The sequence below is a fragment of the Hypomesus transpacificus genome, chromosome 15, assembly GCF_021917145.1.
Source record: "Hypomesus transpacificus isolate Combined female chromosome 15, fHypTra1, whole genome shotgun sequence".
Taxonomy (NCBI): Eukaryota; Metazoa; Chordata; class Actinopteri; order Osmeriformes; family Osmeridae; genus Hypomesus; species Hypomesus transpacificus.
In genome coordinates this window covers 10,552,732-10,575,849 of record NC_061074.1, presented here as the reverse complement: position 1 = coordinate 10,575,849, position 23,118 = coordinate 10,552,732, and the positions used below count along the sequence as shown (strand labels likewise).

At 42.9% G+C, this 23,118-nt stretch overlaps 1 protein-coding gene across 1 annotated transcript in view; it reads right to left on the bottom strand.

Annotated features, from left to right (window-relative positions):
* Positions 1 to 1,986: 1,986 nt before the first annotated feature.
* Positions 1,987 to 23,118, bottom strand: part of b3gat1a (beta-1,3-glucuronyltransferase 1 (glucuronosyltransferase P) a) — a 49,960-nt gene continuing 28,828 nt past the window's right edge. The window contains exons 3-8 of the mRNA XM_047035900.1: positions 12,335 to 12,484; positions 11,571 to 11,713; positions 9,764 to 10,272; positions 4,637 to 4,933; positions 2,969 to 3,073; positions 1,987 to 2,406 (exon numbers count right to left, since the gene is read on the bottom strand). Of these exons, the coding sequence (XP_046891856.1) occupies positions 2,987 to 3,073; positions 4,637 to 4,933; positions 9,764 to 10,272; positions 11,571 to 11,682 (1,005 nt within the window). The 5' untranslated portion in view covers positions 11,683 to 11,713; positions 12,335 to 12,484 and the 3' untranslated portion in view covers positions 1,987 to 2,406; positions 2,969 to 2,986. The remainder of the gene's footprint in view (positions 2,407 to 2,968; positions 3,074 to 4,636; positions 4,934 to 9,763; positions 10,273 to 11,570; positions 11,714 to 12,334; positions 12,485 to 23,118) is intronic.

Genomic DNA, 23,118 nt, shown 5'->3' with positions numbered 1-23,118 from the left:
TAATAAATAAACAGAGCTCGCTTGACATTTTGAAGAATAGAACCGATTTAAGTACATTGATTCTTGGCGCAAGGGTCTCATCTGTGCAACTCAGTCTCATGCAGTTAATGTCAACAACCAGTAGTGAATAAAATAAAATCAAACAGAGATAAAATAGCACTGTTTGAGTTACTCAAAGAAGCACTGTCTTAAATTGACAGTAATGACTGCAGAAGTACAATTGGGTAAAACCCTAAATTATTATTTTTGGAGGGCAGAAACATAGGTGCAAATTACAGGTGGCTTTTAAAGACTCGAAAACAATGTTTCTTTATGAGTGTTTTGTGTTGGTTGACATATGCTCTTGCTCTGCAGGTCTTAGATATATTTATCAGTAGATAGACTAAGGGGCTATGCAATGAGGGCGGTAAATTATTATTTGATTCCAACAACCTACGCAACTATACATGATTTATTCTGATATTTGTAAAACTGTGAGCATTTGTAAAATCCCTTTTTCACATCCAGTCATTATTTATCAGTATTTACAGTTTGTCACCTTTGATTGTGGTTTACAAGGATTTGTAGGTTTATAATTGTTATAGCTGTGTTTCTCACACATTCATTTGACTGGCCTCTTGTGCTTCTGTCAGTACAGTTTGCCAGCTATTGCCAAGAACGGTCACAATATTTATTGTAAGGCAAAACTAACTTCAACCTGTACAAATGTGACCGATTTGTCCTAACTGGGAGAATCATTATTGGATATAGGTTGTTACACACAGGAAACTATGCTTTCAACCGAGGATACATTTGTTGTTCACATTTGGCACAGATCCTGCAGGGCTATTGATTTACCAGTATTATTATGTGCACATTTGCAAGCCCCATAAGTGTGTGCCTATATCTCATTAAGCCCAGTGTAGATAAAGCATTCTGTCAAGACAAGGCAGAGGATACTGTAGACCAGCTCAGACACACATGCGGTAATAGTGAAGGTGGATAATTAATGCCTTTAGCTGACAATCTATCTAAAGAGTACACTTGGATGTGCGCACAGGGTGAGCACTATATAACATGGAGTTAAACTTGGGCGACTGCCTTTGCTTCTCTTTTCCCTTACTATTTTGTGATCACTGCTTCATCAATTGATGTCATACTTGAATTTCACCGTACTGCACCGTTGTACCATAATGTAAGCAATGCTGTTCCCTCTCAAGCTGTTTGTCAAGGGGCATAGGGAACACATACACACTCACAAGGGGCAAAAACCTGATCATTCAGGCAGGATGTGCTGTCATACTCTCCATGTGGTTTAACATGAGTGAAACTGTGCAATGGGATCGAATAATTTAGCGATGTGTCGGCAATGCCAAAGTAAACAATTGTGTGTGTATTCCTTGTATTCTTTAAATTAATATAAATACAGTAGTTACATCATTCATGAATTTGCACCAAGGAGGATTTCTCAAATAAACCTCTTTGTTAAATAAATATTTACATTTGTCTTCAATTTTGGGGTTGCACAGTCAATACTGTTCTTTTTGTAAGTGCTTAGTTAAGCTTTTGAGATTTGGAAGGTCAACATACTTCAGCACACAAGGGATCCATTGTTGTTATTTCAGTTATTTCAACTGAATGGGCAACTTTAGTCCATGAGTGAGGGTGACACTAATATATATGACAGAGGCCCAACAGTGAAAATGGAGGCAAGTAGTCAGTAGTTTTTAACTAGAAAGAAAATGCAGGTAAACACCCAAAACAATGGAATAAAAGAAAAGAAAAAAAAGAAAATTGTTATACAAAAAAAAGAATATTCCTTCCCTTTTGAACCAGCGTTAAAATCAAGGTAAAATCCATTGTTCAGATTCTCCTATTTTGTTTGCACAAAAGAACTGGACGGTCGTGTTAAGATTTTCAGTTCAAGTTGGAGGTCGGGGAGGGGGGGGGCAAGGGGGGTGTTGGGGGGGGGGGGGGGGGGGGGGGGGTCAGCGTTCTTGCTGAAGTCTTCTGAGCCTTTCGAGGCGAGGATTCCTGACCTCATCTAGTATGTGCAGAACGCAGATCCACATTGAACAAGAATCATTCTCTTCCGTCTTTTCAAGCGGTTACAGTGTAACGAGTTCCATTGGCATTCACCATTCCTTTTAACATTGTGCTGTCTCTCATGCCTGCACACCACTGACAAGTGTCCCATCTGCCGTCGCTCCCTCCTTCCATATCTGTTTTGTGTTGGTGTCTGCAACACTTAAACCTGATGAATATTGCCATCTTGAGATATTCTGTGCTTTAATATGATACATTATAACTGCTTTAATTCCAATAGTAAAAGTATTTCGCTTTTTCTTTTCATGATTAAGACATTAATATTGTTTTGCTCTGAGGAAGAGTGTCTGTCTTCCTCTCTCAGAATCCAAAGCCAACCACCTGGAAAAGAGGACAGAGCCATGCTGAGTAAACTGCACACATTGTATTAAGTACATATTAGGCTTGATGAGCGTTCTCAACCTTAACGGTTATGGACCTTTTGCATTGAATACGTGAAGGCTTATTGAACAACATTCTAAGCTCATACAATGTATTGATAATTATTAAATTATATGATTAAATAATGAAAGCTCCTTAAAACAACAAGATACAAGTTATTTTCCAAACAAGAGGATGATGTAAGCCAGAAACACCTGACCCGAACAAAATACTTAGATCATCGTCATTTTTTTTCTTACCAGGGGCGATTCTAGGTTCCCACTTTTGGGGGGGCTAAGCCCCTAGATGAAAGCTATTATTTTTCCTGTGACCCAGCAAAACTAGGGGGGTCTGGGGGCATGTTCCCCCAGAAAAAATCTATAAAAATATCCTTTTAAATAGTGTCCTCTAGTGGGTTTTAGGAAGCGAAATTAACACATTTAGATTCAAAATATGAAATAAAAAAATAAAAAATAATGATTAAAGCTGATTAAACCTTTGGGGGTGCTCCATTCCTACTTACCCTTTTCTGAGGAGACTGTCAAATCTCCACGTTAGGGTCTGTGAATCCTTTTTTCCCCTCATTAACAAGGACAGGTTTTTCTGTCCTGGTGTGCCAAACGAGTATCTGCAGAAAAAGAAAAATATATATGTGAAAAGACAGACCTCACACACATGCACACCCACACACACGCTAGCACAGTTGGTATAATGCAGACTTCTTCCCTCCTCCACTCTTCCCTTCTGTGTGGGCAGCATACACTCTACTTCACAATATTCACTTCCGTATATAGCAACAAGAATAGAACAGAAAGTACATTGTACCAAAGAGCAATAGGACATTTTTGCTAGACTGCAATTGAAGGCTTTGCTCACTCTCAATTGTTTTTATTCCAGTTAGTTAAACCTTCTGGGAGGTGTCAAGGACCTCACCAATGCAACACAAATGGATTTGGAATGGTCTACCCAATCGATAAGAATCTAAATGAACAATGAAAGAGCTGTTTCAGGCTCGTACTGTTATTTGGGAAAGTAGAAAAGCCTAGTTATTTTGGGGACATTACCGGGTGATGATCAAGTCTTTGGCGTGGAATGATTGAGCTATGAACACCAGACACATGCTTAACATAGGGAATATACAGGGAGTATGCCACTATCAGAAGTGTGTGAAGCTCATTTTCATCAACTACTGCTTATTGGGGCATCAGCGCCTTTCATCTCCACCGCCACAGCCATGAATAATGCATGGCGTGTGTTTGAGATGCGCCACAATCTCACTCCCACTTCACCCAGGTGTAAAGGGTTAATAGCCACACTTTTGTCTGAAGACATCTATAAAGAACATTTCCATCCTAAAAGAGGAAGATCACATCCCCTTCTGTCCTTCCCATTTCCTCCTAATTCCGTTTCCACCACTGAACTCTGTACTACCCCAGCCCTCAGTTGGCTGTCCCCCCAACCCCTTTGCCCAATCCCATATTTGTATCTGTTCCTCCTAAAAATGCTGTGCTGGACCAAAAATGATAATCAGCTCAATATTCCCCTTATGTCTAAGTCCAATGTGTGCCAAAGTGAGTATGAGAGTACTCACTCGTAGACACCATGTGTGGAAGGGTGTGTCTTTGTGAGAGTAAGAGTTTGTGTGTCTGAAGGTGGTGGAATATGTGTATAAGCATGTGAGAGCCTGTCTGTCTGTGAGCGAGAGACAGAGAGCCTGAGTGTGTGTGTAAGAGAGAGAAAGAGAGAGAAAAAGAGAGAGAGAGTGGTGGTGGGGAGCTAAGCCTGACTTGGCTGACTTTCCTTTGCCCAGGGAGAACCTGAGCCGCTCAGACCACGGGCAGAAGGAAACATGCCGGAGGTGGAGTGGGCAGTGGTAAAAGCACAACCCACCTTGAAGTGTTTTACTGTACAGTGTGTCTGTGTGGGTTGTGTGTGATAAGATGTGGACAGGGCCAGTTACCTAATAGATGCAGTAAAACATTTCCAGCACTAGTTCAGGAAAGTAGAAAGTTAGAACTGTCAGAATATTGATTACTCGGCTTCCACAAGGGGGATGGCGCATAGTCAATGCCTATAAGGTGAGTATTTATTTCTTCGCTTTTTTTATGCCAGAGATGGAATAGGGGGATTATATAAAAAACATGAAATAAACTCTGGAAAGCAATCCACATGTCCTCTTGCATGTCCTTACCTTAGTGCAATTAGCTGCTTTAGGCTCCAGGTCATTGAGAGTGACCAGCTCTCGGAGTAGACTGCTCTCCTGGTAGCCCCCCTTGACCCCCCGCAGTTTAAAGTAGGCCTGGGGTTTGAAGAGGATGAGGCGCAGGTTGATGGCGAAGCCCGCCATGTCGATGGCAAATGGTCGATGGGGGTCGAACACCGTCTTCCAGCCGTACACCTTTCCTGCTGCGTTGACCTTGGGCGACTCGTAGCGTAGCCCGCCCACGAATGCCACGGGCCACACGGAGACCTTTCTGGTGGACCTCATCTACAGATCACAAAAGTCGGACACGGGTTTGACGTCAAACCTAGCAAACACGCCTGCTCATTTGAAACCTACATCTCGAACTGTCTCTTTGACATAAGAGACTGTCTTATTTTACCCAGAGGTTTAGGTTTCAAAAACCTCCCACACTACATCTCTCAAATGTTTCTGATAATTCGTTCACAAATAGAGACACTTGGCATCATGTATAGTGCAATTTCTTTTTGCTTCGGATGTGAAGACGCTTTTTTTTTTTACACCTATAACACCAAAACAAAATAGTCAACGGTGAGCTACATTCCAGTATGTGTGGGGGAAGAAATGTGTGTGACAGGCACCTTCAACACACTTGCTCTCTGCCTTAAGTAGTGTAAATGTGGACAGAGCCCGAGAGGGGCCTGGAGGAGCTGGGGCCATTACACTGAGAGTCTGAGGAGCCGGGCTGCTGAGGAGATGCTTGAGAGGTAAAGCCCTTTCTTTTGCTCCGAGAACTCCCCCACTTTGTCCTTTAATCTTCCAGCATCAAAAGCTCCTGTAGCAGCCTGCTCATTGTCGACTTCTCTGTTTATGCGCTACTGGTAGAGGTTGGAGACGCCCGGATCATAAAAGGAAAGTTTTCTAATGAGGATGGGGAGGAGGAGGAAGAGAAAGAGAACTGGCCGGATCATTTAAACGCATGTGGTGCTGCAGGAATAATGGCACCGCAGTATCGACTGTGGAAGTGTTTGTGGGAAATGAAACGTGCGTGCCGGGAGATTGGTGGTGTCTGGGTGTGTGTGTGTTAGATTATGAAGGATGTGGGATTAGCCTGGTGTGTCTGTGTCCCTGTGCGGTGGCAGAATCTGATGGACTGCCATCAGCTGAAGGGATCAGATAGGAAGAGTGTATGAACAGCATGGAGTGGGGGCCGGGGGTTTGTGGGAAGCCTCGGTTTTGGAAATGCGTTTATGTCTTGGAGGCCGTGACTCCGCCAGCCACCCCGATAAGATCTGGCAGGGTAGTCCCACTTAACGAGCACTGGGAGGAAAGGAAGTGTGTGTGTGTGTGTGAATGTGAGTGCATGCATGCAGTTACGTATGTGTGTGTGTGTGTGTGAGAGAGTGTGAGCTCCTTGCATCTTTTAAATCACCCTTTCCGAGTTGTGATATTCTTCCTCTATCCCCTCAACCCCTTCCTGACTCTCTATACTACCTCTCCTCTGCTTAAAATGATCCCACCAACTGACCATCTTGCCTGTGCTAGAATGTTTACTTTCTCGTGAATGAATCAGACCGCCCAAGTGTCTTTTCTCTAGTACTGAAATGTGAAAACGAACGTTTCGAGGGCTGACAGCGTGAGGGATCTAAGATAAACCACTTCCTCCCTCGGTTTGCAGTTAAGCAGATGAAAATGAAAAAGGGACCGCCAACCAATTTTCTTCGTATTGGAAGTGTTTGGGCTGAATTACCCGTCGTCCGTGTGTCTATAAACTATTTCCTACTCTATTTACCGGAAAGGGAGTGAGAGGGGTTGCTGAGAAAGAAGCTTGTGTTTCTGAAGTCAGAGCACAACAAAGGCAGCTAGCATACCCCAAACTCTAGCAGGAGAAGGCTGACGTCCACATTCATAAATCAATTTATGTGTCTAGATAAAAGTCAGAAATAGGATATCATTACCTTGACTTGGACCCACTTGGACCCACACTCGGTACACACAGCTGTGCCAAAGTCTGGCCCCCAAACTTGACTCCCAAATTCTGAAATCCGAACCTAACTGTCTCCCTTTTCAAATTTGACATCAAAATTAACATTTTAATAAGTCTTGTACTGTGCAATACTAGAAACTGTGTGAGTCTGAATGCATTTACTTGTCCCCTAGGAATGATGATTTTGACATTACATTCACCCTAGAGATGTTGTGAGCTGTTGTGGTAATGTGTATGGAGAGATTAAAAGATACCAGGCCAGCCTCAATGAATAATTTGAAGAATTATTTTCATATTTTAAAGAATGCAGTTATCCTGAACTCACCAATTACAGTATTAGTCTGAGGGTGTCTGCCCGAGATCTATTTTTCAGTTGGTTCCTAAAAGAGTGTATCGCAGAGCTTGGTCCTCCCTTCTTTAACAAATGCGATACAGTGTTTGGCTTTTTACCAAGATCATAAAGATGAGTTTAATATAATTTACAGAGACGGGAAGCAGTATCAAGATGAATCGCCATCACATTAACATCAGTGATTTATGTAGTCAACTAAGCTAATGCAATCTCTCTATGAATAAATGTTTTCTTTACATGTGTAACTTGAGGGAGTTTGACTCATTGAGTCCCTGGTGCGAGTGAGAGAATCAAGAAGACAGGTTAAAAATAGGTAGATGCTGCAACTGCAAAATTATTTTGCGCTTTTGAAAAGGCACATTAACATTTTTGATGAAAGCTTAATAATTAATTCAACCCCTTTACAGGGATGTAGTTCAACTGTGGGAGATGCATATTTTATGCATTTTATGGCATAACATTTCTAATTTCCACAATTTACAGCGGACTCTGACCATGTCTCTACGACACACTGCGTTTCCCCATGGTTTGGTTAAGTCTGAGTTGCCTCCATAGGAACATTACTGTGGTGGAACTATGGAGGAACATTACCTTGTTGCGATTTCACCCATAATCATTAAAAGGCGGCCGGTAATGTCATATTTAATCAAGGCTTTGTGTGTTTAACCTTTCGTTAAGCGATTGCTACTGAGGATGTGACAATGAATGGCAGATAGGCCATAGGGCAGATAAGCTTTTCAAGGTGAGCAAAGTGCAAAACTTGTACAGTATATCAAGGTTAATGCACCATTGAATCGGATTACAAAGCTACCTGAAGCAGAATGCTACAGGCTGCACGGTATCCTAGCGTAGCCTTGTGTCCATAGTTGTGACATCTACCTGGAAGTAGGTCGATGAGTGTGGCTGATACTGCACGGTCAGCCGGAAAGTATTTGAAGTACCAAAGCCATGACTGACTCTGGGGGGTTTATCTATCCGTCAACTAAGAGACAGGTCAGCCCCACAGGGTTGTTACTCTGAGCCATAAACAGACCCCGCTGGGGGAGGTGATGGAGGGCTCCTGGCAAAGTGCACTTCGCCTGATTCCCAGGGAAAAGTAATGACAGGCTCGTCAATACAGAGTGAAACCCATTTACCACAACCTCTCTCATACTGACAAGACCTGAGGCTGTTGATAATCTGAAACCCCTGCCTTCTACTGTGTCCATTTACAGAATTCTGTGTCCCACAAATATCTGCTGGTGAAAGGCATCAACATTTAGGCATTACTTACAAGTCCAGGCATCTCAACCTATAAAAGCTTGTGTTATTATTATTATAATAAACATATTTAACCCTCGTGTTTTCTTAACATTCTATACACTCCCCTTGTCCTAAGGGTCAAAAATGACCCACCTTCACCAAACCCCTAAAATAAAGCAGCTTAATTGAATTTTAAACTCCAAATCTTTTTTGCATGAAGATACAACCTGTACTTCATCACAATATTTGTGAATATGCGGGTTTTACCTCTTCACATTGCAGAAAGACAGCATTTAATCAGTGGACAGCTATCGTTTTTATTACAGCAGACCTGTCATAACTGTTTTTTCTTTAGAAAGTACAGGTGTATTATTGCTTCATACTCTGGGTTGTATTATTCCCCGTGTTCTTCTTCAGATACCTCCTATTCTAATTAATTGTACTCTTGTTCCTTCTGGACATCTGAAAATATCAGATCTACAACCTGTAGATCTGAGAGCTGAGACCCTAATCCTGTTGGGCACTGAAATGTGCAGTCATGGCTTCAGCAAAGAATACTGGGGGTACTGTCATTTGCAGGACCTTTGTAGCCTCTGACTGCATTCCCCATTAGTAAACAATGCTTTGAAGAAATGTTTATTTAGTCTGAAATTTGGTTTAGTTGGTCTGAAATTGTTGCATTTTGTCTGTGAGTTATGTAGGGAGAGGAGATGCTGCACCTGCACACGGAAGTTTTAGCTTAGTTAGCTTTAGCTGTAGTTCAATCATTAGCACAAATAATGTTATTATCTTATTGTATGTGTGTGTGTGTGTATATGTGTGTCTCATTAAAAATGTTGGGCGTGTATAATGGTTTTATAAATGCCGGGTCAAAAATGACCCCTAAGACCATCTTTGTACCCTCACGGTGTACAGCTTTCATGGAAATGTGAACAAAGACAATGTTTCACTTTTTCTAATGTTGGAGTCATTCTAGGAAAAGTCATTAATTTTCAGGAAAAAATGTAAACATTTAGTGGTTTTCTCTGCTGATAAACATAGTGACGGGTCATTTTTGACCCCCAAAACAACACAAGGGTTAAGTTGGATCATCAGAGGGAAATATACTTCAACGATTTGTTTATTTTAACATCATATTGAATAATTTTTGATTCGCTTTCTTTCGTGCTAACTAGTGGCAGCAGAGAATAGGGCTGGTTGAGGACACGAAAAGGTTGGAGAACGAAAAAGCTTGAATTCTGCAGATGCGCTAAAGAAGCCCTTGAAGTAGCCATCTTGAGGGGCTGATTCGTTTGGATGTCAAAAAAGCCTTGACATGCACATTGGATCATCTGCATTGCTGCCCCCCTCCCCTTCTATTGTCTCGCCATAGTGCGTCATGTGAGGCTTTGGCACTGCCAGGTGGACACTACACACTGGTAGGTCAACTCAATTAGTCACAGCCAGATGTTACCCAATGTGATGAAAATAGATTTAAGTTGTGTGATTAAAAACGAGCTTTCACTGCTAATGTTCAGCCACGTGAGGCCACTGTGACCCTTGAACTTTCACTGACCTCCTCAAACAGCTCCAGGCTGTAGGTGTTGTCGTCGTCTGCAAAGTACACAATGCCAGCTTGGCTGCTGTTGGCATTGAAGGTCTCCCGGAGCCAGCGCAACGCCAGGTTCCTCTGCATGGTTCCCCGGGGGATTCGCGGATCTCTGGTGTCCCCCCTCAGCTTATAGTTCCTGGGGGTCTCCACGTTGAGGTGGGTGTAGTTGAGCCCCGTGTCCCGGAGGAGCCGGGTGACTAGGGGCGTCCGCCTCTGGGAGTCCTCCACCAGGATCCAGTGCAGGTTGGGGACATGGAGGAAGGTGTTGGCCAGCCGGGTGAGCTCCGCCTTCTGGACGGCCCGGCTGTAGGTGGGGGTGATGATGTGGATGGTGGGCAGCACATCGGACCAGGGCGGGGGCCGCGTGTATACATACTCGGTCCTCACCACCTCCACAATGTCCTTGTCCGAGGAGCAGTACTCCTTGGAGTCGGAGGCCTGTCCGCCCTCCTTCCTCCCCTCGGCTCTGTCATCTGCAGGGCGGGAGAGAGGAACACATGTAAGGCATTAGCACGCCCCGGGGCTGCCCAGTGGATCCTTTCAAGTGACGCGGAACCAAGAGACCCCGTGTACCTGCGAGTCGGTGTCGATGGACTGCAAGCCTCTCTGGTATGATAAAGATCTCTTTTACTAGGTGATGACAGGCTGCAAAAAGCAAAAGCAGGCAGCGTGAGAGGACAGTCACATCTACAAGACAGGCTCGGAGACCCCCCCTGAGGGGCTGACCCTGCTGTTTACCTACTGAGCCAGCCGCAAAACAACCAGGTGGACAAGAAAGGGAGTTTGCTCCAGTATAGAGATGATAAGGTGATGCCCGTGGTCTTTCATGACAGATAGAATATAGTTAACTGATCGTTAAGATTGTAAATTCCCTCAGTCATTGTGTCGCAGCTAATAGCGATCTTTATGGCTGCTCAGCTCGTGAGCCATTTGCTCCTCACACATAAAGGGGATATTTCTGTACCACACAGATTAACCCAGTCTTACAATGGCCAGATGTTCAGAGATGGCTGCCAGAGAGTCTCTTAAGAGCCAAAAACCACTTGCTTCTTTTAAGACAAAACAAAAATCGGTCCTGGAAATGGTTTGTGTGAACTTGCTTTCTTAGTATGTCATCCTTCACCCTGATGTTGGGAGGTAAGGATGAAGAAGAAACTGTATTGATTTACTGTCCCCCTAATTTGGTTTTGTTCAGTGTGTAGCATGCCTGACATTTCACGCTGTGGTCTCTTGGGAGTAACATTGAGTCTGAAGATAATGACTAAAGCTTGTGTACAGTATGTGGATAAATACCTCACTCACGTTCACACACACGCACGCACACACAAAATCACTCACACATATACGGGTCATTGAATTAAACGAGCCTGGTACCCATATAGGATAAGAAGTTCATTTAGATGTTGACTAAAGGACTTCAGAAATTCATCTCATCTCCATTGGATTTGAGAAACCACTATAGCTCAATAGCTAATCTGAACAAAAACTGAAGAACGGAATAAGACTTTTATATTGAATAAGACTAACTGTGAACTGATTCTAATGAAACCTTTCTGACTGGTAACTAGGTTCTAGTCCTTTTTGCAATGGATATTTCAGAAAGATAATAATTACTAGTTTATAAAATCATTACATGATGAATCAGTGATTACGTTCAAGTGCTTCTAGGAGCGAATGATTTACGATGACCAAGTGTTCAGACTTCAATATCTCATTAGGCTTAAAGCATATTATGGAGGACATAAAACGATCAAGATGAGTATTGGTTTACCCTTTCGGATGGCGAGCAGCGGCGCGATCGCGCTTTGGTGCCAGACGGTGATGAGCAGAGTCCACGGTAACACTATCAACACGACGGCAAGAATGTCTCTTCTCTTCGGCATCTCCAGGATTGGTCTTATGCCTCGTCATTACCTACAGAAAAAAAAGCATCGGAGGAGGAATTTAAAGGAATGATTTAAGCAGTTTAATAATAGTGATAATTTAATTCTACATTTCTGTTCATATCTCGTTTCCATTCTGTGCGTGTCAATTCGTTGTGTAAACCGTCCGTTTGCGTACCATGCTGTCAGGCCAGGACTTAATTTTCCTAGTGTGAATGCATATGAATCCTCCATAAGACATAGACAGTAAAAGCCTTCCAATACTGATAAAGAATTGGGTCAAAAAGAGTTTTAAGCAGTTTTTTATGCTTCAGTGGCAAGTGCGGTTAGAGAATTATGCTGAGTTCAGTCACATTTAGCACCCATCATTTCATACCCATTTGTTAAAGAATTGAAACCGCATGGGTCTTCCAGTGATTAAAGGGATGAATGCATGTCTTTTGTCTCACGTGGAGATGAGCTGGATTTGGTTTGAGGTACATAGAAAACAAACAAACAATAAAGAATGCATTTTTATCTGCTGTCATTCAGTAACAGCAAGCTTGTTTTACAGGATCCAGCTTGAGGCTATCACTGGGACCCCATGGACACTAAACAACGCTTGCTTGTATTGCGATAAACAACTTGATTGAAAGAGGCGATGAATCCTCACCCACGGTTATAACAGGATCATGGCACCATCGGGGACACACATCCGGGGGGGCACACAGTGTAGGAGAGGCAGTGTGGTGGAGTCCTCAACGACATCTTAGCCAAACATGTTTCTTCTTCCTGTGGCAGACAGGAAACACCACCCCAGGACCTGCCGGCGAGTGACATGAGGCTTAGTCACCGTGTGACAGTTTTAAATACTTGGTAATCATCACTCTATGAAGCTGTCTTACTGTATGTGTGTGTGTGACATATATAGGTCAAACCCTCTAAGAGCTAAGCTCAATCGAGACAGTTTTATCTCAGCGAGCTAAGGTCAAGTGTCAGCTCAATAAGTAGTTAGTCAAGAGTCAATAGGAACCTACATAGTTTACAACCACTTTCTAGCTCCATACGCATTCACGTGCTCGTTCTTTTCTTAATTAATCATAAACGTCTGACCTCAGAAAAAGAGAAAGAAGGAGGACATCTCACACAACAAGGAATTCTAATTAGGCCAAACCACAGTCTGGGTTGGAAGCAGAATCCCTCATTCTCACTATTCTGCAGCTGGAAGAACCTGGCTGCCTTGGTGCTCACTGACTGAATGCTAATATGCTAATATGTAAATTACACATGGGATGCTTTGCCTCGTTGGCTCTGTTTTGTATTTCTGTCTGTGCCAGTGACATGTTGTTTTCATTTCTGCTTCAGACGCAGAGAAGAGCACAGCTACAACCACATGGCTTGCCAAGTGTCTGGTGCTAGAGACCATCCAAATGAGACAATTAGCACGGTGCCTCATCCAGAGATATGGGAATGAAGGCTGATGTCAAACACGTAAACGCCAATCTGGGTTGGGATGTCTGCAGACTGCAGCTTGAAGATTGTCTGACTACAGATGCAACTTTATTTTTAGACGGTTTTTGATGGAAGATCAAATGAGCTGTAAAGATATTTTTTATTTTATTTTTTTGCTTGCAGAGAGCAGCAGGGGCCGGTCTTGATGTTATGAGGCACAGCATAAACGCAAATTGCATCTGACCCCATAATTCGGAAGGGAGGGTACTGTATTTGTTTGATGTGCAAAATATTTCAAAAACATATCTTCCCTCAAATGACCTGACGCATCCTTTTGTTGCTGACAAATTGAAGTATGCATCTGAGCATTCAGATCAATCAAACGAAGGCAGATAGAGAGATACTCTACTTAGGGACTGTGACATACTTTGTGCTAAGCCTACTCTCAACTAGAGAAATGTAAAGGACAACCCTATCCGACATTCATAAACTTGTCTTGCGTAGGGCAGCTGGCTGCTGTTCAATATTAACACAAGCTAAATTCAGAAAAAGAACAAATTCAAACAATGACCACATGGTTGAGAAGACAGATGAGTCCATATGCTACAATGCTAACAACGCATGTGTGATTTGAAGATTTCTTGCCAGCTCCAACGTGCATTGCAATGTGACAAATGAGTCTGTTCGTGTGACAAACATAACCGGAGCAAATGTAATCCTCCCAGAGCTCCCTCTTCCCAACAACAATACAAGGACAACAATGGATGATAATTACAGTCAGTGAAACAGCCTAATGTATTTCAAAAGCAAATTTCTTGATTATCCACATAAAAAAATCCAGAAAGCTAATTAACCTTCCTGATCTCAAATCGCATCGACTGGAGACCAGCAAAGGCTAAAATACTTGACCTCCACCTGATGGCTCACATGAGGCGATGTCTCACATTCTCCGCCACTACAAACAAAGGGATCTGGTCTGCCTAGCCCATGTGTGAGGCAGAAAGAATACCAAGTGCCGTTTGACCAGGAGACGGCCACAATCAATGACAGAGGAGGCTTGTCGGCGGTTCACATCAACAGCAGCTAACCAGCCGTGAAGGCAGCTCCTGCTGCTGTTTAATAGCATCGCATCAACAATGTATTGTCAACGGAGGTCTCACTGATGGTGAACTAACAGTGTACGCTGTGACCTTTTAGGGGGCCTCCACTGTTTGGAACAACAGGGTAGGGTGCAAGTAGGAGGAGGTTAAGCGAGCACCACTATGGTTGAGAGTACAGTAGAGAGTACTTAATTGTGGGTAAAAATAAGAAATAGAAGTAAAGACAGGATATTTCTGATATTTTTTCATCGATTCATTGTTCAAAAATCATCCCGTTGAAAAACGCCCCTTCTGGGCAGTTTACCATGAACCAGTTTGGGGACTGAATGGATCGATTCACTTTGTCTTTTCAACTTAATTGCAAATGTGAACATGTCCAATTTCCGCAAATAACTCGCGGTTCCGATTTTGCAAGGACACGCTGAAATCATTATGGAGTGAGTTCCGCTCGCTAGCCAATCAGTAGCCCCGTACATTGCTCACACTTCCTCTGCCTGAATCCGAGTGACGAGCCGGTGTCTTCAAAGGCACAAGGACAGGGCAAGTTTCCAAGACTGTAATGGAGCTTGTCTCTGACTTTTCAGCTCCCTTGGCTCCCATCTCCTCATATTTCTCAGAGGCCAATAATAACCCCATCTTTTCCCACCCGCTTCACTGTGGCATCTTGTTGATGCTCTCCCTAGTCAGAGAGAAGAAGATCCACAGAGGAAATATAATGTCAGAGTCTGTCCAATCAGTCACTTCTTTTAAGGAATTTATTGGTCTCGTACCAGCTTGGCTTGGCGGGGGCATGGAACCCTTTACAGTGACGCCTGGGAAACTCTGGGAAAGAGGGGCCGGTGATAGGTCATTATTATCGATGTTCCTGTCACAGCCCGAAAAACAGCTCTGCCCCGAGGTGTCATTAAATGTGAAATCCGAATTTTCAAGGTATTGATTCAAATGCCCTTAATTGCTTTGAAACGGCTGAGAGCGTGGCCTTTTTTCCCCCAACTGCTTTGCTTTTCATTGCTCTCTACATTGGCCTTATGTGGAACTTACAAGGAGTACTCAGAGCAAGCAGAGAATGTGATGTGCCATGCCCTATTAGGAATGTGAGAATTAAGCAGTCATTGTAAACAATACGTTTTCCAATACAAGTACAGACAGTATAATGTAGAGGATGTTTCTCCCAAGCACATCTACATGTGACCTGGACTGTTTGTTTGTGCAAGTGTGTGTGTGTGTGCTTGAGAGTACCTCGTAATACTACAAAATCAATAGTCTACTCCCCCCCCCCCCCCCGCCCCCGTATTAGTTGTACAAACATGTCAGGCATTTATTGCATTTCTCTGATTTTCCAACTGTACAAGCTGAGAATCTGATAGAAAGGCACAGAACATCCAGTATACAGTACAGTAGACACAATAGAAACACATCAAATAAAAAGAACAACTACAATCCAAGGTAGACATTTAAGGACTGTAAAAGATTTCCGGGGGAAATGCGTCAATCAATTTGTGGGCTCACCTCTGGTGTCAAATGTAAGACACCTTACCATTAGGCAAAAGGCCATTATTCATTCAAAGATACTGTCGGAGTGTGAAAGGGCTGTGTAACCTGGCTCTACCTCCCTCACATCGCCTGCCATTTCTGGACAGTCGTTATCTACATTCCTGTTGTAGCACTGTCTCATAGGTAGACTGCACCAACGATATTGTTTATGACGTTACACTTCTGTTTTTGTTGCACTGTACCACGTAATATTGCAGTGGAGATACTATTGTTGCACTGTGCCTTGTAAAATACAGAATTTCCTTGACTATAACCACCAATACGTATACAGTATGTACATTTAACATAAAGCTCTACCGAAATGGTGTAATCAAGCTGAGACAACCTTCAAGCTTCCTTACCAGGAACAGTAATTCACCTGCTATAAGCAATTTGTAATGTACATGACTTTCCAATAACATGCAATGAAAAATAATACATCTTTTACAAGTGTGCTTAATGGGCACAGCGCTAAACATGGCCTCTATTTTACTGGCAGACAGCCTATTTAGATTTATACTTTTCCCTTTGCTTAGCACAAGGCTAGCACAAGGTCCACTTTAACTCTGCTTAATAACTTAATCAGTTCCCAAAGAACGGTCGGGGGTGCACTTTCTCCCCATTGATTTAGAGGAAAATGGCTGTTTTATTTCTGGAAAAGTTAACGCAAGCCATTTGTGCCCTGGTGTCGCCCTTGATTGATGGTGAGGGTCCAGAGAAGAGTAGGGACAAGTCACACTCGATGAAAGATTTAGGGGCGCCAGTCACATCAGGTTATTCTGTGCTGATAACCACACAGGCCAGCCTGTCTACCACTTTCCCTCTAATTTATGCACTGCAGAAGAGCCACCCCAGGCACGTTCCCTAACCTCCAAGCCCAGGAAGGAGCACTTACTGCTGGGTCGCCAAGCTCAGGGAGGTCCCCTGTACTTGTGGAGAGACTGGCACTGAGACCTCTTTTTTTAAGGTTGCGGGGAGGTCACGCCACTTCACGCCCCTGTGAGCCCCATCAGTGGAACTAATGAAGAAAGAAATGTCGAGCTGTGAAGATCAGGGGGTATAGTCATTCACAGTTCACTGAATAGACCTGACCCCAAGTGACATCTTTGTCTCTTGTCGTTGATGTCAAGACGGAACAAAGCCATCATCAGATCTAGCGTGGTCTTCTCAGAACATGCCATTGTGCACGTTCGATTTGTCCACCCGCACCTATTGACTTACCTATAAAGAAAACAACAATATGGCTTCATTCTACTGTTATTTAATGCTGACTCCCATCTTCCCGGAATAGTAGTATTGTATTTTTTAGATCTAATTTCCCAGTGTGAAGCTGAAGGCTACAGAATGCTGATGCATACTTGTTTCCCTTCGGAGACACTGGACACAGCTTGTTTGGAAATGTTTTGCCACCTTACATTGAAAGAACGTAAGATGAATCTCATATCAATGTTTCATTGCCAGTCAGCATTGCCCATTCTATGGTGCACATTTTACATTTAGTCGACGCTCTTATCCAGAGCGACTTACAGTAAGTACAGGGACATTCCCCCCGAGGCAAGTAGGGTGAAGTGCCTTTCCCAAGGACACAACATCATTTGGCACGGCGGGGAATCGATCCAGCAACCTTCTGATTACTAGCCCGACTCCCTCACCGCTCAGCCATCTAACTCCCATATATTATTCAGGGAATATTTCATAGACTTCAATATTATTTGGGACAATTATAGTTCACTGTGTTTTGGGTAACAAAACTAACTTTGTGAAAGGTGTCTAGCACCAGCCCTCAACAGAGTGGGTTTAAGAGCTGAGTGTGCTGCCTAAGGCTTTCACAGCATTCAATGTAAAGTGCCTTAACAAAAGACCAATTCAATTTAAGTGAGGGTGAAGGGTTAGAGACTAGAGCCTCCTAGATTCTTATCCAATTAAGTCTGGCTTCCTAACTAGCACTCCCCATCCAGTCTAGTTCATCCACCACATCCTTCTCTAGCTAGCCCTACATTAGCCATATTCTTCCCTAATGAGGGGGAGATGATATATTCTTCATATAAAAGATAAGATTCACAGAAGTCAAAGTCCCCCCAATTATATGCCTGCATAGAGAGAAACATATATAATTATGAATTTGATCATCACTAATTAAACCAGGGGGGATTCATGCAAGGCTGAGATGGAGCAAGTGTTTTTGTTTGGGTAGGGGAAATAATTGGTTTAGGAATGATAAGAGGGAAAGAGCGGTCCCGGAAACAGACCAAATATGGGGGTTGGTGTAGCTCAAGGCAAGATTTTCTAATAGCAAGTTACTCATAGTTTTTTGAGAAACAGTTAGAATATTTGCTGAGGAAGGGTTGTATTATTTTTTAATTGTCTGAGCTTTCTGGCTGTTGTACGGGATCTGAATAATTATACAAATGCAGATAGTTGAACAACAAGAGAAAAAGCCAGATGTTCCTATGTCCATGTCCATCCTATGACTGACCTGTAAAATGTTAGTAGTGACGTTTGTAAATTGACCAAATTACACAAACTGTACTGTTACTGTACCTCACTGCAGATTTCTTAATTACATAATTAATCTGACTGTCAGCATGTGTTATTTCCCTCTTTGCTGTCATTAGCTTTGAACCTGCCAGCAAAAAGTCAACCCTCAAGAGTGAACTAATTGAAATTTAATTTTACGGCTTTGGTAATTAATGGGCATACCAGTTTATTCCTATATTCCTATTCTTATCAAAGTGCTTTGGTCATCTTTATTGCATTACGCATGATAACACTACATGTTTTCTCGTCATAAGAAGTATACAGTCAAAAGAAGGTCATGTTTTTATACTGTAATCTTTTAAACGTAAAAGTTGCATTATATCACATTGCCTTTAACCCAGATGTGTGTGGTTGTGTGCATAAAATAAAATATTGACGTCATTTAAGTTTGTACACGCGTCTCAGAGACCATGAAAATACCTCTCTCTTTCAGCAACCCAACAATAGGGGCACTCTGTTGTCTAGACCATGTCCTTCACATCCTTGAATACCATTTCACTAACCATTTTAGTGTCCACTTATCTAAAGGTCAGAGAAATGTTCCTGAAACCCCAATTCCTAATACCGTAAGCACAACTTTGTTCAACACAACATCGTATTTTGAGTTTTCAGTTTTCTGACTGCTGCAGCTTTTTAACATTCAAGAAGCATTGACATTTAAAATTTGGGTAAAATGCCAAGTCAGTGTCATGCTTAGCGAAACTGCTAATGAAGAAGACCTATTTGTTTTGCTGTTCAAAGGCTTCAACTCAACATGACTCAGCCTAAATTCGATCTGTTTTCTGAGCCTTTGGCATTTATAAGTCTATCTCTGCTAACTGCTCTCTTTGCCCCCTAAACTTATCGACTGCTTGGCATATTTTGTCATCCCTTTTACCTCTGCTGTCCTTGCACATCACAAGTGCGCTCCAATACACCGAGTCATAGTCAAAAGTGCTCCGGGGTACAGAAAAATGACACGCAGCAAGCACTGTTGACACAGCAAGTCTGCGCCTGCTGATGCTACATTGCAGTCTGTCTTTGACTTTGTTGGACGATGACTTTGCTGAGAGCACCCAGTGACTTTGACAGGACGCTCTGGCAAACAAGCTCAAGAACTATTCTCAGATATAGGATCCTGTCATTTTTTGCGACGTGTTTAAGAAATTGTGGACAACATTATGAGACTACAGTATGCCAGCATATGTAAATAAGACAACACAGGTCAGAATCATTTGAGATCAACAGCATGAAGGCAACACAATTATTACTTCGTCTGAGTCTCTCTAATCAATTAGCTAGCTGACTGGGGGCAGAGAGAAAACCAGGGTGTTTTGCTGCAGACAGAGTAAACCATTCTCCACCCACAAAGGAAAAAAAGCGGATGGGGGGGCTGGGAGGGGGGGGGGGGGTAACAGTAGCTCTAATGAGCCCCCCAGGGGATGCCATATTACATGTGGAAATGGCCCCAATTATGCCATCCAGCCGTGAATTCCTGTGGAAGGAGGATGGAACGTTTCACGTTAGCAAAGTTTGGAGGGGGGGGGGGGTGGGGGGGTGGGGTATGGCTGTGACCCCAGCGACTACGGGCTTAATCGGGGTCATCAGAGCTGCATTCAACCATACAATAGCAGACCAGTGATTCCTTCCTGCCTCTCCTAAGACCCCCTGATTGCTCAAATCAATGGCTTTTTTTCTCCTATGAAAGTCACGTTATTGGAGTGATTTGCATTCTGACTTGTTTCAGATGTGTGTGCTTGAGAGAAAACTGTCTTGTGAAGCTTAAGATGATGCCTCATCATCATGCAGTGCACCCATCCTTTCTGCCAGATGCTTACTGTACCAAATGCATATGTTTACATCTCTGTCTGGGTGTAGTGATTAGTCGTTCTAACCTTACTCTGAGGCATTTTTCACTTGAAATGCTCTGTAAATCCTAATTGTAATCTGTTCCTGGACAGTGACAAGTCATATTGGCAAGCTTGCATGACCGATTAGTGTAAAGTCTGCCTCATAAGCTTGATGGACCTCAGGAAAAGTGACCCCAATCACCCCTTCACCTTTGAGTTAACAGCGATTGTAATGGTTTCTAGCTGTGTCATTTGATTGAATGCAAACTGTAACACTGCAGCAGACAGCTTAGCATTCATCCAATTACCATCATGTAATGGTGGGGTACGTTCAAGGGCGTTGTGAGCTCACTGACGATGTTCACTGTTGTAAGTGTGCCAAGGCAGTGAAAACATTCAATCTAGCTCTCATTTCATGGCAAAATAATTTTGAAGATGGCATAGGCAAAGAAATGTCTTCCTTTCTTTCTTCTGCCATTATGTGTACAGTGTACCTAGCAAATAAGAGGGGTTTGTAGTGCCTCACAATTGATTGAAATTCCTGCTCTAATCCGCACGGCAGATACAGATACAGATCAATGGCACGAGGCAGATGTTGGGAAATACGTTTCTCGAGCTTGACAATGCTCTGCTGCACTGCTCACAAAGTTAAGAAAAGAAACAACTCTGTGAAGTTGCAGCAGCTTTCCCCCTTTTGCTCATGAGCTCTTATTATTTGTGGTAGTGTGTGTGTGTACTTGTGTGTGTGTCCTGGCTATTATATATGCTGTAAGAACCAGAAGTTTCCTCCAAAATAGTAAACTGAGGCAAAGAACTTGGGAGCTCTTGATCCTCATGTTCAAGTGCTGTTTCCAGGGGGTTTAGTGGGTTTAGGGTTATGGTTCGAATTTGTGTTGGTGTTAGGGAAGGTTACAGGTTTAGAAGGTCTAGGGTTAAGTTTAGGTTTGTGGGTCAGATTAAGGTTATGGTTAAGGATTTAGGGACTGAATTGTGAGTCCCCACATAGTACTACAAACGTGTGTGTAATTTTGTGAAACAATAGTTGCTTTCATTGCATTCCCTTAAAATTCCAAATACAAAACAAAGGTTCTAGGTTATATAATCAGTTCATTTGCCAATATAAAATGCCCATACAAGGCCAAACAACATTGTGTAGCCACTTCGATAAACATGTTTCACTGTTACATTTCTATGGCAACGTTGTTTGTGTGGACTACGTTGAAACCCACTTGTCCGGCCACGGCTCTGACCTGAGTACTGTTTTGCTGTACACTCTGGAAGCAGTGTGGCTGGGGTCATGGCTAACATGACTGCATACTGAGTTTTTAAGAGGGATTAGAGGGACAGGAAGAATCAGTGACTGCCTTCAGAGAAGAGAGGCAAAAGGGGGGTTTGTTGCTGAGGACAAGCCTAGCTCACTTTCTAGAGACTTCTAGAAACAAGCAACTAACAGTCACTTCTCCTGGGACAAAAAGTTAAGAACACTAAATTCCAGAACAGTACACTTTGTCTTTCTCTTTGACAAAGTCTTCTCTTTCAAACTGACGAAGCGAATGCAAGAATCTTTAGTTAGACCCCGTCCTTGCTCGGTATGCACAACCCAGACGCCTCACAATCACTTGGGGCCTGAGAAGCGAACCCCTTGTTTTCCAATCCAAGAAAGCGTTCATGGTGGTGGCCATATGTTTAGCCAGAAAACAGAACAGCGAAATTGCTTTAGCGAATAGTGTTACTGCTGTATTGCTGCGGGGCACTAGGCTGCTGAAAAAGTTGGGCATCCATCTCTGGCTGTCCCCACGGAGATTGAGAAAATCTGGGAATATCTTTTATTTTTCTGTTTCAGATGTGACGGTCTCTTTCACCCAACCCCCTCACTGCTGGTTGGCCCAGGGTGCTCTGATGAGGGCAGTCCGGGTCCAAGGGGACCGTGGAGAGCCGCATCTCGGTTCAGTTGTGGTTATCTTATCAACCAGGACGAATGGGTGGGATGGTACACTGACTGTAGAGGGACAAGCTGGAGCTACGCTTAAAAGTATCTCCAGACAAGACAGAACTATGTTTGTCATGTGATCCAAGTGGATTTGCTGGCTTTCTAAAAGGAATGCTTGGAATTAGACATTGTCTGGATGTTTAGAGATCATGCAAACACTGAATGTAGTGATACCGGTCTGTTGAGAATTGAGTGAAAGTCACCCATGCAAATACTATAACATGCATTTAGCACGTGCTGCATATGTGTCCTGTGTATTTAGTTGGTGGGGTTCAGAGATAGGATTTTCAATTTTTTTATCAAACGTTTCAGATGATAACTGTGCAGTTGGCAACAATTGCATCATGGCAAAACTGAGTACTAATCTCACAGTATACAATGGAACTGAGTTTTCCTACGTTATCATACTGCCTAAATTTTTTTCTCTCAGTCAAAAAATCTATGTGTTTTTTCTAAACTGTACCAAAGCCCTGTGAATTAAACCATGCTGTATGACACAAATAAACATAGCAGCAGGCTTCCAATTCCTAGTCTCGTTTTTGCACTGGAGGACAGAGGTAGCCAAATGTATTCAAACTATTCTAAATGAATCACAGGTGAGGAGATGGTGGTGGGCTCACTGTGGATCACTGAGCTGAAACCTAGATGCTGTTTGTGATGGAGCTCCAGCACTTGTGGGCTTCAAGGTGCGGGGAACAATGGGTGAGTTCTCACTCAATAATGGATGTTCCAATTTCTTGTTCTACTAAAACATCTGTGTCTCGCATGTTTATCATCTAGGTCAAGGACAAAAATGCCTTTGTTTTTTTCAGAAGCAAAATATGGGAAATACAGTTTAGGCTCAGCAAGAGAGCACCATATAACGTGACCCAATTCAAAGCGTAAGCAGGTTTCACAATGACAGACGTGATTTGACAAAAGCAATGACACACAACTGTTTGTTCTCTTTTCCAACCAAAGATTGGCCTCTCTGTTGGTTTGACCCCATATGTTTAGATCAAAGACACAAAAGCCA